General features: G+C 39.3%; 1 protein-coding gene across 2 annotated transcripts; it reads left to right on the forward strand.

The window, feature by feature from the left end:
* The first annotated feature begins 6,252 nt into the window (after positions 1–6,252).
* LOC143885467 (jasmonate-induced oxygenase 2-like) lies at positions 6,253–9,131 on the forward strand. Of its 2 annotated transcripts, none has more exons than XM_077389669.1 (3): positions 6,253–6,784; positions 7,365–7,695; positions 8,690–9,131. In XM_077389669.1, exons 1-3 carry the CDS (start codon positions 6,312–6,314, stop codon positions 8,960–8,962), a joined length of 1,077 nt encoding a protein of 358 aa, XP_077245784.1. In that variant the 5' UTR covers positions 6,253–6,311; the 3' UTR covers positions 8,963–9,131. The 2 variants fall into 2 exon arrangements, with proteins under 2 accessions (XP_077245784.1, XP_077245792.1); XM_077389677.1 differs by having other exon boundaries at positions 6,253–6,622.
* Positions 9,132–14,629: the final 5,498 nt, after the last annotated feature.

The following is a 14,629-nucleotide window of genomic DNA, read 5'->3' on the forward strand; positions in this document are numbered from 1 at the left end:
GGGAAATGTGTGAAGATAGCACCAGTGAAAGCCGAGAGTATCAAGCAAATCAAATGCCCCTCTGTCAGTTCGAAGAAAGGCAGTCAGTAACTAATTTTTCATAGATTACCCTCTCTCTCTCTCTCTCTCTCTCTCTCTCTCTCTCAGCTGACATTGTATTAAACTGTATTCTGCTGTTGTGAAACTACTGTTTTAATGGGGGTGGAAGTCTTTCCTGAAGGCTCTACTTGTTATTCAGAAACATTAACGTTACCATACTAATTGTCCTGCAGTAATCTCTGTCCCATCATTCAACTTTTGTTTTTCTGGAATTTTTCTGAGAAATCTCTTGTTTAATTATTCATAGACCATTTTGTAATGCACATATTATGTAGGCCAACCCACACATCTGGTTCTATGCATTGACCATGGAAACATTAGCATATTCCATTGCAATAGATGAATGACAACAAGTGGAGTCAAACAAGAGATTGAATAAAAAAATTCAAACTAGAGGAGACATTTACAATTTTAACTATATTTTTGTCCCATAGAAGTTTTAAGTTATGACAGAATAAATCACATGTGGTTTCCCTCTCCTTCTCTGATCATGAAAGTGATTCCAGTGAGAAATCCAACACATGTTATTTGACTATTCTCACTGACATATTAGATTTATATTTTTAAATATATATAAAAATAAAAACTTTAAATATTTATCAATGAATTCTCAGAAACATTATAAAAATATGGAATCTTTTTTTTTCTGAGTGGTCAAAAAAATATGGAATCTAAGATTAAGGGAAACTAATTTTGGGTTAGTGTTTTGCTTAGATTAAGGTTCTATTAATTGAGGGTAGATTACTTAATCACAATTCTTTTGGATATAAGAGAATGGGGACTATTCATTTAGAGAAATTATATGATGCTAGACCGTCAAGTCACGTGAAGGTGGTACTTCAAAAGTACCACCCTTGATATTTGATCCAACAGCAGCATCTTAAAAAGTGGGCTGCTATCTAGGGCGGTACCGTTTTGACAGTACTTGACGGTCGGGCACCATATAAAAACTCATTTATAGGTGAGGTGTCTAAGGATATTGGCTACAAGTGAGAGCAAATTGATTTTTTATCACACAAAACAACCTCAGGGTTACTTATGGTTTAAGCATGAGAGAGTTTGCCTATGGGTAGAGGAGTAGTTGGATCAGTTTAAGCTTGCTTCATGGTTAAGGAAGGGGGTACAACCCACCTATTAATGCTAATAAAGTAGCAAAAGAAAAAATAAAGAAAGAACAAGGATGGACCTCGATCCTTGATTAATAAAGTGTCTTTAGAGCATGCCTAGAAAAGCTAAACCATTGATATTTGTGCATTGATCTTATCGTTGGAAATTGATAATCGAAATCAATCGAAATCAATGTTTATAATTTTGTGGAAAGTCTTTGGAGTCTTAAAGGTCATTGTATGTTTTCTAGAGTTCTCACTGTGTAGGCTAAATTATCAAAGAGTCAATGTGGATTTCTTATGATGTTCCTTGAGATTTCTAAAGGACTCATGGGACTAAAAGAAGGTGTTTAATGTATTGAGTTATTTTAGAAGTGTCTCAGGTTTATAAAAGTGAAGTGATTTGTGTAGAGATTGGAAGCTTAGAGAGAAACTTCAAGGGTAAAGGTTCAAGAGAGAAGAAGGGTAGAGATTCTAAGGGAAAAGAATACCGAGTCACTTGTAATTTGTTTTTGATATATAAAAGTTTTTATTTTTGATTTTGGTGTTTCATTTGTATCTTGGTGGAGCTCTACATGGGCTCTTTGGCTGTGTATATCCCAACCTCCCTATTCCTCCTATGATCACAACGTTAGATAATCAATCAAGCCAACTGGGGCCAACACTTATGATTGAGGGGTTTGTATGATATAGGATCAAGATCATATTACCTCATGAAAGATCCTCCAAACAAATGTTCTCAAGCACATGTCTTATTTGGGATCTAACACTGATTACTACCGCTGTACTTCATTCTTATTTTTCTACAAGGGAGCTATCAAGGACATGACAAATGCAAATCATAGGGTTTTGTGTGCTTGAAGGTGATCTGTGGGTCTTGCTAGAGCTTTGGTGCTAGTCCTTGGTTTGCGAGTCCCATTAAATTGTTCCATCCGTGCCCTTGATTCTCTCATTCTTGTTTGATCCGCTTCGATTAACTAAAAGATGATCTTAGGACGTTGATCAATAAGGTATCTTAAGAGCTCGTGAAGAAGAGCTAAGCCATTGATTTATGTCAGCATTGATCTTATGAATGAGGAGTTCAAATGATATGGGACCAAGATCATATAGATTGACCCATGAATCACCTCCAGATAAATATTCTCAATCAAATCTCAGTTATTTTGGATTCAAGTTTGATAATTAAGATTACATCTTAGCAATGATAGATTGGTTTAAGCTCTTAATTTTGACTGTAGCTATTTTAATCTAATAAAACTTAAGTGTCTTTTTTCTTCTGGAAAAGAATCAACATTAGTTAACATGGGCTGTTTTCTTGTCAAGAATATTCCATTGATAAACACACCTCTTATTGAGTTACATTTTCAAATGAATATAAAAATAGAATAGAGTTATCTCCAAAACTTAAGAATTGTTGCGAAAGCTTCGGGTGCGGTGGCAAATTGACGTTTCAATTCAGAATTAAATACTTATTAGAGTGTACAACGAAAGTAAACGATACTAGGACATGTTGTTAGGAAACATACCCACGTGTAGTGTTGAGAAAATCCGCTGGGCAAAACAATTCGACCGTGAACAAATTTAACGGAAAAGTAAAATAAACCAAGCAAGATACAAGATGAACACCGAGATTTTACGTAGTTCGGCCAAGCCTACTCCACGGGCGAGAAACACGATCTTCCACTATGAGAAAAACAATATAAAAGGATTAAAATGGATTTAACCCAAAACCCAAAATCCGCAACCCTTTCCTTGCTTCCCAAACCAAGACCGTATAAGAGAAAACCTAAGAAGAAAACCATAGAGAAAAACCCAAGAAGAAAAGCCCACTTTCTCTTCTTTTTCTCTCTCCTCTCTTTTTTTTTCTCTCTCCTCTCTTTTTCACTCTCTTTCTCTACCCTCACAAGAGACTCACACGTCTTCACTTTTATACTTGGATTTTCTAAGAAACCTAAAAGCAACACTCGCTATATTGGCATATCAACCAAAAATGAAAAAAACAAGAGAAATAATATACTTTCCCTTTTTACCTTCTTGCCTTCCCACCCAAGCAAATCATGTAGGTGGGAAATAAGGCAACTTTCCCAACAATCTCCACCTTGGTTTATTTTCCAGCCACTTGAAGATTTTCCTTTGATGTCGCCACCGGTCCTCTATCACCGCAAACCACCATTGGCATTCTGAAGTACCAACTACACACCCTCGAATCACCTTGGTTCTGACTCCTTTCGATTCGATCAACACGGCCAATGCACATGTGTAGCTGCCAACCCGTTGACTCACCTAGTCAACCTTGGAGAGGTATCTCGATCCATCCTCCCAACGCAGATAATGTCATCTTCTCACCATCATCTGCAAACTGGAAACCTGTCTCTGCAACAACTGCGAACGAGACCCTACGTGTGCGCACACAATTACCCTATTTCCAACTAGCCATCGAGATCTCAGGAACACTAGTCACCGTGTCTCCGACCAGACAATATAATTCGCCGCACTTCTCGCCTTTCATCAGAACCACACAGCCGTGTGTGATTTTCATGTCTCCACCTACAGTTGAAAACCTGCAACTCCTAGAGTCCAACCGGCCTAGGGATACTAGATTTCTTCGCATCCTTGGGACATATGCCACACCACCCAAAGTATGAACCACTCCATCAAACATCTTGATCTTCACCGTCCCAACTCCTGTGATGTCACAAGTAGACCCGTCACCCAAGGACACTACACCTGCCCTTGTCTCCTGGAGCGTATCAAAATATTCCCTCCTGGAGTTTACATGAACAGAGCAACCTGAATCTAGAATCCACTCATCATGAGAAGTGTGATTACCTTAGGAGACTGTGAGAACGTCTCCAAACTCTTTGCTCTGCTCATCTATTATTGTCGTCATAACATTCGTAGCACTATTGTCTGCTCAGTCAGCTTGCTTTAGACAATCTCGCTTGATGTTGCCATATTCCTTATAACGGTAGCATTGCACGCCCTTTCCACCGACCCTGGATCTTGACCTGTCTTTTCCTGATCCCCTGTCAGACGACCTTCCTCTTTGATTCCCACCATGAACAACCAACCCATGCTTTTCACATACACCAAGAACATGTTTCTTTCGCATCTCATTCGATAAGAGTGGCGTTGGGACTTCCTCTAAATTTATTGTATCCTTACCATACAACAAAGTCGTCACCATGTTGTCATGCTAATTAGGAAGCGAAGTAAGAAGCAAAAGGGCCTTGTCTTCTTCCTTCAACTTTTCATCAACCTTATGGAGCTGATCCACAAGCCCGTTGGATACCGTAATGTGTTTCAGAAGATCCTCGCCTTCCTGCATCTTCAGCCCGAACAAATGCCGCTTCAAATACAATCGGTTGGCAAAGCTTTTTGACATATAAAGCTTTTCCAACTTCTCACATAATTTAGGTGCATCTTCTTCTTCCATAACGTTAAACATAATGCTATCTGCCAGACATAGTCGAATAATGCTGACCGCCTTCGACTCAGTGTCTTCCCACTCGGCACCCGTCATCTTCTCTGGCTTCCCATCATTTTCCTTCAACACCTTAGCCAACCCCTGTTGAACTAGGATGTCCTTCACCCTCAACTGCCACAGGGTGAGACTGCAAACTGCCCTTTCAGTCAAATCTGTTGATGTTGAACTGAGTAAAACTTGATTTTACCGCCATCTAAGATTACTTCGCAGTTCACGGTGTAGCGCTCCACCTCGAACGAGAATCTTTTCATGGACAATCTTTCTACTCCCAAAGATCGCTCTAACCGCGATCCAACCACAACACCCACGATCACTCCACCCGGCCTCGACGATCGCTCCACCTGAGCTCTGATACCACTTGTTGAGAAAATCCGCCGAGCAAAACAATCCGACCGTGGACAAATTTAATGGAAAAGTAAAAAAAACCAATCAAGCCACAAGATGAACAACAAGATTTTACGTGGTTCGGCCAAGCCTACTTCACGGGCGAGAAACACGATATTCCACTATGAGAAAAATAATATACAAGGATTACAATGGATTTAACCCGAAACCCAAAATCCACAACTCTTTCCTTGCTTCCCAAACCAAGACTGTATAAGAGAAAACCCCAAGACGAAAAACCCAAGAAGAAAAGCCCTCTTTCTCTTTTTCTCTCTCCTCTCTTTCTCTTTTTCTCTCTCCACTTTTTTTTTCACTCTCTTTCTCTAGCCTCACAAGAGACACTCACGTCTTCACTTTTATGAGCAGGTTTTCTAAGAAACCTAAAAGTAACACTTGCTATATTGACATATCAACCAAAAAGGAAAAAACAAGGGAAATAAGATACTTTCCTTTTTTGCCTTCTTGCCTTCCCACCCAAGCAAATCATGTGGTTGGCAAATAAGGCAACTTTCCCAACATGAAGAAATAATTCAGAATGGCATGTGGTGGATCCATTGTAAGTTATGCATGTGGAACCGTGTAAGTTAATTACCATCCGAATGATGGAATGAAGGGCGCCCTTGCAAAAATTATCTTGAAGGGCCCTCTTTTTTTTTGGCGCATTCCACTTTTTTAGGTGCTGCACTTTGCATAAATGAACCAATAAGAGGGCCCTGGAAGATGATTTTTGCAAGGGCACCCTTCATTCTATCATTCCTCTTATCCATTTTCATCTTCATTGACACCATCGTCATGGCTGTCATCATAACTTCATATTCAGGCCAAATGGCATCAGACCAAATCAGGTGAGAGAGAGAGAGACGTGGCAAAGAACCCCTTCTTACTTCCTCAACGTGATGGAAATCCAAGAATAGTTTTTGCTGGGAATGATGTGGGCAACCCAAGAAAAATTCCACAAAAAAAACCTGCTAAAAAAAATTCCTGACCGACCCTCCAAAACCAAACAAAACTCACTCAACCTTTAAAAAAATAAACACGTTCTCCCTTTACGTCCATTTCACAGCAGTAAAGAGAAGACTCCTCCACTACCTCAGAAACCCGTAACTCACTCAAACATTTTATTTTTTGTACTCTCTCCCTCTATTATATATATTGAGATAAAAAGATATGCTATCGTCGTACCCAACATATTTACCTTTTTTGTTGGGGTATTTCTTGGAAGCTAAACACTCGAAATGGATAGCCTACAAGAGTGGCCTGAACCGATTATCCGAGTTCAGTCCTTGTCTGATAGCGGCATCACTGCGATACCAAACCGCTACGTTAAGCCCCTCATCGATCGACCGACGGTTGGATTATTAAGCGGTTTTAACATCCCAATTATCGATCTTGGGGGTCTTGATGGTAATGAGACTGTACGTCAGATGTCGGGTGCTTGTAGGGAGTGGGGATTCTTCCAAGTGATCAACCATGGGGTGAGCCCAGAGCTAATTCGAAAGACGAGGGAGGTGTGGAAGGAGTTTTTTCACCTCCCTATTGAGCAGAGGCAAGTCTATGCTAACTCACCAAAGACTTATGAAGGGTATGGAAGCAGGCTTGGAGTGGAGAAGGGAGCCATTCTTGATTGGGGAGACTACTATTTCCTTCACTTGCTCCCCCTATCCCTCAAGAGCCACCACAAATGGCCTGCCATTCCTGCTTCTTGCAGGTCGATTCGTCTACCTATTTCTAAATTTCTTGTATATATATATATATATATATATATATATATATATATATATATATATATATAAAATTCTCCATGAGCTAGAAATTCACTTTGCTAGGTTATATTGTGTCATGTCCCGACCCCACTGTGTAAATATTGATCGGTTTTGGGTCTCGACTTGCCCTGGATTTGTTTTCCAGCAGCACTAACCGTGCCCGACTCACCCCGCGAGGATGGTGAAAAAGCATCTACATAGGGAGAAGGAGAGTTCACATATATAGCCTAGGAACTTTCTCCCCCTTTCTAACATGGGATTTTACATATTGTTTTTGAACACTACATGAAAGAATTTCGTTAATCTATATATACGAAAATTAAATCATGAGAATTAATGATTGTAAAATTAATTAATTAGCATCTTGAGGCGGGGTTGGATTAATACTTACACTGGTGAATTTACTTCTTCCAATCCCCAAAATAAAAGCAATTCAGTTATTGGGTTTCTATTGATTCTTATGTTTATCCTTCATTTTAAGGGTCTTAAATTCTGTGGTATATATGATTGGTTGAATACATGCAGGGATGTTATTGAAGAGTATGGCCAGCAATTGGTAAAGCTAGGTGGGAATATAATGAAGATGTTATCCAAAGGTCTTGGATTAGAGGAGGGGTACCTACAGAATGCATTTGGAGGGGAAGATATAGGGGCTTGCTTGAGGGTAAATTTCTACCCCAAGTGCCCGCAGCCCGATCTTACTCTTGGTCTCTCCTCGCACTCCGACCCCGGTGGCCTCACCATTCTCCTGCCGGATGATTATGTCGACGGCCTCCAAGTTCGCAAAGATGATGCTTGGGTAACCGTTCAACCCTCTCCCGATGCCTTCATCGTCAACATTGGAGATCAGATTCAGGTCTCTCTCTCTCTCTCTCTCTCTCTCTCTCTCTCTCTCTCTCTCTCTCTCTCTCCAGATTATCTAGCTAGAGAGATTTTATATATAATACATTTGAGCATAACAAATGATGCTTGGTTGCCCAATATTTCCTAATACATTTGACCATAAGAAATGGTACGAATACTTTCATGATACACATGAGATAGTCTCTCTCTCTCTCTCTCTTTCTCTCTCATGATGAAAACAATCTTATCCAATAATTCTACCAAAGGTGTTGGGAACATGCTACAGAACATGCCCCTTTTAGACTACTTGAGGTCGCTTTCTATCAGCTATCAACCGCTAAGAGACATGTACAAATACTTCACCTTCTTTTCATGTCATGGTAGCCAACTGATCAAAGAGAAATACAATTTATCAAGAGCTTTGTCCCTGCTGCTCTTTTAGCCTACACAATTCCTTTGCAAGTAAGGAGATCTTGGCCTTTTATGTTTCTATCATTTATTACAAGTTTGGAGGTTTCTTCAACGTTACTGTACCTCCAATCACTTGTCTAGGGATATTTTATTCCAACTAGACTGGTTTTCCCCCTTTACATATGCTTCAATTCCAAAAAAGGGGGCAACATGGCTGCACAGGGTTTTTAGATCTACCTTCTTATTTAGAACAAGTCTCCTTTGCTTTCTCTAGAAATAACATGATAATATTATCTTATTCCTTTGCCTATCTCTTTCAAATATCAAATAAAAAAATATTTACATAAGAAGTAGATAATCTCTTGTTGTTTTCTAATTCATGTAGCCAGATTAACATTCTTTTCTAAACTTATATGACATGTTCAAGGAACCAAAATAAAAAATGAAATAGCTTCAATAAAAACTAGTTTAATTGTTGTTAGTGGGAGACACACATTGAGTATTCATTAAATCAAATGATAAATATTTTTATATCTTGTGAACCAAAAATGGGTGATTAATGAATTAACTTATGGCGGTTGTTCGGTTGATATCAGGTGCTGAGCAACATGGAATACAAAAGCATCGAGCATCGCGTGATAGTTAATTCGATCCAAGAACGCCTCTCCTTGGCTTGCTTTTACAACCCCAAGAGTGATATACCAATCGGACCCATCCCGGAGCTTGTGACGCCGGATCAACCCACACTCTACCGACCAATGACTTTCAATGAATACAGGCTTTTCATCAGGCATCAGGGTCCACGTGGCAAATCACAAGTGGAATCCTTGGCTTCTCGTCGTGCCGCATCAGTCATTCAGCACTCGTGAAACATGTCTATTTGATGTAACATCAACTAAGCTCTTTGAAATCCATGATAAATCTTAATTTTACAATCGTAAACAACTACCTTAACTTTGCAATTGTAAACAATGAGCTTGATCAACATGTCATAGTAATTAAGTAGCAACATTGAAGTTATGGGTGTATCACACAAGAGACAAATCTCTCTCTCTCTCTCTCTCTCTCTCTCTCTGTGTGTGTGTGTGTAGAGAGAGAGAGAGAGATGTAACATTGAACCATTACATAGCCTTTTGTGGCCAATTATCTTCCTACAGAGGAAACGATAATATTAACAGGAGAATATACCAATCATTCATATCGAAAGGCAAGGGATTTCCCCAAACTGGAAATCCACGTCATTGTGAAAATCAAAATCATGCCCGACCTAATCAAGGTGACCGATTTAAAAGGCCCAATACCCAACAAGATGATCGATTTCAAAGTCGAGGCAGTCCTATGAAATGTCAGATTTAGAGGGAAAATGGCCATGAAGCTCTAGATTGTTGGAACCGCTAGGATAATAGCTTCCAATCAGAAATTTTCTTGAAAGCCTTAGCTGCAATTCAGATTTATGACTCGCAATACGATGAATAGTTTCGTAATACTTGAGCAACTTCCCATATGATTGAGAATCCAGGTAATCTTACTAACTTGATCTTATATAAAGGCTTAGATTCTATCATGGCAGGTCATGGAAATTAGATGTATATTTCTAATATTGGTTAGGAAAAAGATAGTTAGTGATAATAATACTACAATTCCCTTGCGAGATATTTTACTTACTCCAAATACTAAGAAAAACCTGATTTCCGTGTCTCAACATACCACTGACTATCCTTGCTACTTTGAATTTGATGAATCTGGTTTCAAGATAAAGGATCAGAGGACAAGATAGATATTGACATCAAAGGAGCAGGCGAGGTGGATTGTACGCACTAGATGGCATAAAAGTAGAGGCACATTTTTCAAAGCATTTTCATACTGTAGTTGAAGAGGTATGACACATGAGATTGGATCATCAAGAGAGTGCTAAATTTTCTTAAGAATAATAGATTTATTTCTGTTACTAGAAAATCTGATTTATGTACTGGTTATCAAATCAGTAAGAATGTTAAAACTTCCCTTCTTTGCCTCTAATTAATAAACTCTCTATTGAACCTTTACAAAAAGAGGTGCATTATGATCTTTGTGGACAAGCTCCGGTTAGATCAATTTAAAATTTTCGAAATTATGCTTTATTCGTAGATGACTATTCTCATTATATCCGGTTCTATAATTTAAAACAAAAATCTAATTTTTCAGATGCTTAGTAACTTTTCAGAAGATGATTGAAAGACAACTAGCCAAAAACTCAAAAAATTTCAATCAGATGTTGGAAGAAAGTTCTCTGATAAGGAGTTCCTTAATCACTTTGTTGAATGTGGGATAGTTTTATCAATCTTCTTGCCCTTGCCCTTGCCCTTGCCCTGGCACACCCGAAAAAAATAGTGTAGCCCTTGACATATTGTTGAACTTGGATTGGCTATGTTGTATCGGGCCACAATTCCTATACAGCTTTGGGTCGAGGCATTTTCTACGGCATTATTCTTGATAAATAGACTATTATCCCCTACATTGAACATGAAGTATCCCTATATATAACATCTTATTTCATAAACAACCTGATTACTCAATCTTGAAAGTATTTGGTTCAAGGTGCTTCCTATATCTTCGGAATTACACTACTTACAAATTTGAGCCAAGAACATTGCCTTCTTCACAAGGGGTATCGATGTCTTCATTCCTCGGCCGGTTGAGTCTATATTTCAATACATTTGGTGTTTAATGAAATTTTGTTTCGATATGCTATGTCTGCTAAGTCCTCTAATGCAAAACATGTTGAAGGAGAGTTGTCCATCTTCAATGACTGGGTAACACCTTGTGATGAGGATGACCAAGGTGATCTAGCTAGGCCCTTGGAGACACCCCCTTTGGAGATAAATGAATCACCTCCACTTTGGAGACAAATGATCTAGTTTGGCCTGTGAAGAGTGAACCTGACTCACCCCAAAGCAAGCATATATCAGTACCACTTGTCCCGCCAAACTCAACATCCATCATTCCTGATATTCATATTGAGCCAACTTCACCTCCATCTCCTCTTAACTTGATTGAGTCAAAACATATAGTAATTACTCTGTTTAACCCAAAACTACAAAATCTACTCTCAAAGACCAAGGATGGCGAGCTGCAATGATGGAGGAAATTGTTGCACTTACAGATAATCAAATATGGGAGCTTGTGCCACCCAGCCCGCAAATGAATATAGTTGGTCGTCGATGGGTATTCAAGACCAAGTTAAGGGCTTATGGTGGGTGTGACCGTCTCAAAGCTCGGTTTGTTTCCAAGGGCTAAAATCAACAATGATTGGATATATTGAAACCTTTAGCTTTGTTATTAAACATGGGAGTATTTGTGTGGTTCTCATAGTTGTTATGGTCAAAGGCTGACCCATTTGTGCCAAAAATGCCTTCTTACAGGGTACCTGCATGAGCCTGTTTACTTATGGATCAACCTCAAGGTTTTATTGATCATGCTTGACCCCACTATGTATGCAAACTTAAACGTGTTGTGGGTTCGAGCCCATGTAGGCCCCACATTCACACCGTTTCCTATTTTTAATAGGAAAGTAGAGTTTCCTACTTAAAATAATAAAAAAAAAGGGAAATTAGAATCGTGGGTGAATTTCTGATTAGGAAAAGGCAACGAGTGGTGTGTATGTGTGACGTTTTCTAAAACCATTAGAAGGAAAAAAAAAAAAAAAATTTTAAAAAAAAGGGAGAGAGAAGAAAGAGAAGAACAAGGGTTTCTTTGTGTGGTTAGAGTTTTGGCTTGGGACAAAAATCTAGGGCACTTTTTGGGGCGTTTCTTCTTGGAGATTTTCATCGCACCGTCGAATCCTCTCGTTTCACGGAGACTTCGCGAGGATTTGGATTTCTTCGACTTGAAGATCGAAGTGGGTAATTTTTTGTGAGAAAGTGGGTTTTGTTGTTCGCAACGAGGTAACCTTTTATCTCTCTTGTTTCTTGTATTGGCTCAAGTTTCGAGTGAAAACTTGAGAGAAAGACGTTGTATTACTTATTTGATTAGTGGATATTTCGTCGGTTTCGCCCCGTGGTTTTTCCTCTTCGTTGGAGGGTTTTCCACGTAAATCTTTGTGTTCTTTTGTGTGATTGCTCTCTTGTTGGTTTGGTTTCTTTAATCCACATATTTATTTGCTTCGTAATTAAAGTGGGTTTTCTTCGGCGAAAAACCCAACAAGTGGTATCAGAGCTGTGGTTGTTTGGAAGCAAAGTTGTTTGTGTGGATTGAGATGGAGAGTTCTTCAGGAACCATGATCAAGTTGGCTAGATCAAATTGGATGATTTGGAAACCAAAGATGGAGGATATTCTTTATTGTAAGGATTTGTATGAACCCATTGAAGGTGATAAGGCCAAGCCGACTGGCATGTCTTATAAAGATTGGCAAAAATTAAATAGAAAGGCTATTGAACATATTAGGCAATGGTTGGATGACAATGTGTTCCATCATGTGTCTAATGAAACATCTGTACGTTCGCTTTGGACAAAGTTGGAGGGTCTTTATGAGAGAAAGACTGCTGGGAACAAAGCTTTCTTAATTAGAAAGCTTGTAAACTTGAAGTTCAAAGAAGGTGGTTCGATTGCAGAGCATCTGAATGAAGTTCAGAGTATAGTGAACCAGTTGTCTTCAATGAAGATGGTGCTAGATGATGAATTGCAGGCATTGTTACTTTTGAGCTCGTTACCTGATAGTTGGGAAAGTTTAGCGGTTTCACTTAGTAACTCTGCTCCAGATGGTGTACTTACCATGAGCCAAGTTACTAGTAGCTTGCTAAATGAAGAGACTAAAAAGAAATTAATGGGTACAGACCATGCACAGGCTCTTATCACAGAGAACAGGGATAGAAGTAAAAGCAGAGGGTCATAAAATCATGACAAATCCAGATAAATGTCGAATTTAAGAGAAGAAAAAATGCTTCCATTGTGGCAAAGAGGGTCACATAAGGAAGAATTGTTGGGTTTACAAAAGAGAGCAAAAAGAAGGTAAAACTCAGAAAAATGATGATGATAAAGACACTACAGCTATCGTGTCTAATGAAGATGTGATAACACTCTCTTTTGGAGAAGAAGAGTGTTTACATGTTGCAGGTCAGGGTATAGAGTGGGTTGTTGATACCGGTTCTTCTTACCACGCTACTCCCAATAGGGAGTTCTTCACTTCATATAAAGCAGGGGACTTTGGTATGGTGAAGATGGGCAACACTAGTCTCTCAAAGATTGTTGGAATTGGTGATGTGTGCATAGAAACCAATGTTAGATGCACGTTAACTTTGAGGGATGTGCGACATGTTCCTGATATGCGCGTAAATCTGATTTCTGGGATAGCCATGGATAAGGAAGGTTATGAAAGCTACTTTGGTAAGGGAGCTTGGAAGCTCACCAAAGGTTCACTCGTTGTTGCAAAGGGGAAGATTTGTTGCACATTATACAAGACTTATGCAAAGGTGTGCAAGGATGTGGTAAATTTTACCAGAGACAGTTCTCCTAGCTTATGGCATAAGAGGCTTGCTCACATGAGTGAGAAGGATTTTGCAGATTTTGAGAGTGTTGAAAAATCTATGAGTGTTGTTGATGGCATTATTGATCTTACATCTATTCATTCTCCATTAGAGCATGTTACACATGGGAGAGAAGTACAAGAAGATGGTAGTGATCATGGGTCAGATGCAGGTAGTCATGATACTGTGATAGAACATGAGCAGGGGGAGCAGCCCCCACAGACAAAGATAGTGGAATCTCAAGTTAGAAGATCTACTAGAGAGCATTGGCCGTCAACGAGATATCCTACCTCAGATTATATATTGGTTACTAGTGAGGGGGAGCCAAAGAGGTTTCAAGAGATACAATCTCATAAAGGCAAAGAATATTGGGCAGTAGTGGAATTGATTTTCAGGAACCGATGGATCCGTGATGTGATCGAAACGCGGTTGGTGCAGTTGAAGAATATTCGTACTGACAAGAATTTGTTTGATATGTTCTCAAAGGAAAGCTTGAGCTATGCTTAGGCATAGCTGGCATGGACTCCAAGTGAGAGTCAAGGTTGGTGTCTCCTCTTCATGGGCCTGGAAGGGGAGATTGTTGTGGGTTCCAGCCCATGTAGGCCCCACATTCACACCGTTTCATATTCTTAATAGGAAAGTAGAGTTTCCTACTTTAAAAAAAAAAAAAAAAAGGGAAACTAGAATCGTGGGTGAATTTTCGATTAAGAAAAGGCAGCGAGTGGTGTGTGTGTGTGACGTTTTCTAAAAACATTAGAAGAAAGAGAGAGAGAGAGAGAGAGAGAGAGAGAGAGAGAGAGAGAGAGAGAGAGAGAGAGAGAGAGAGAGAGAGAAGAAGAGAGAGAAGAACAAGGGTTTCTTTGTGTGGTTAGGGTTTTGGCTTGGGACCAAAATCTAGGGCTCTTTTTGGAGCGTTTCTTCTTGGAGATTTTCACCGCACCGTCGAATCCTCTCATTCCATGGAGACTTTGCGAGGATTTGGATTTCTTCAACTTGAAGATCGAAGTGGGTAATTTTTGGTGAGAAAGTGGGTTT

This window comes from Tasmannia lanceolata, unplaced genomic scaffold (assembly GCF_043159265.1).
Source record: "Tasmannia lanceolata isolate RefF3 unplaced genomic scaffold, GAP_Taslan_0.1 ptg000002l, whole genome shotgun sequence".
In the NCBI taxonomy this organism is placed as follows: Eukaryota; Viridiplantae; Streptophyta; class Magnoliopsida; order Canellales; family Winteraceae; genus Tasmannia; species Tasmannia lanceolata.

What these genes read in the sequence shown, in the direction of transcription:
- LOC143885467 (XM_077389669.1), top strand. Translation starts at nt 6,312, where the DNA reads ATGGATAGCCTACAAGAGTGGCCTGAACCGATTATCCGAGTTCAGTCC. An exon ending in GCCATTCCTGCTTCTTGCAG is followed by an intron (nt 6,785 to 7,364) that starts GTCGATTCGTCT and finishes GAATACATGCAG; the next exon opens with GGATGTTATTGAAGAGTATG. An exon ending in ACATTGGAGATCAGATTCAG is followed by an intron (nt 7,696 to 8,689) that starts GTCTCTCTCTCT and finishes GGTTGATATCAG; the next exon opens with GTGCTGAGCAACATGGAATA.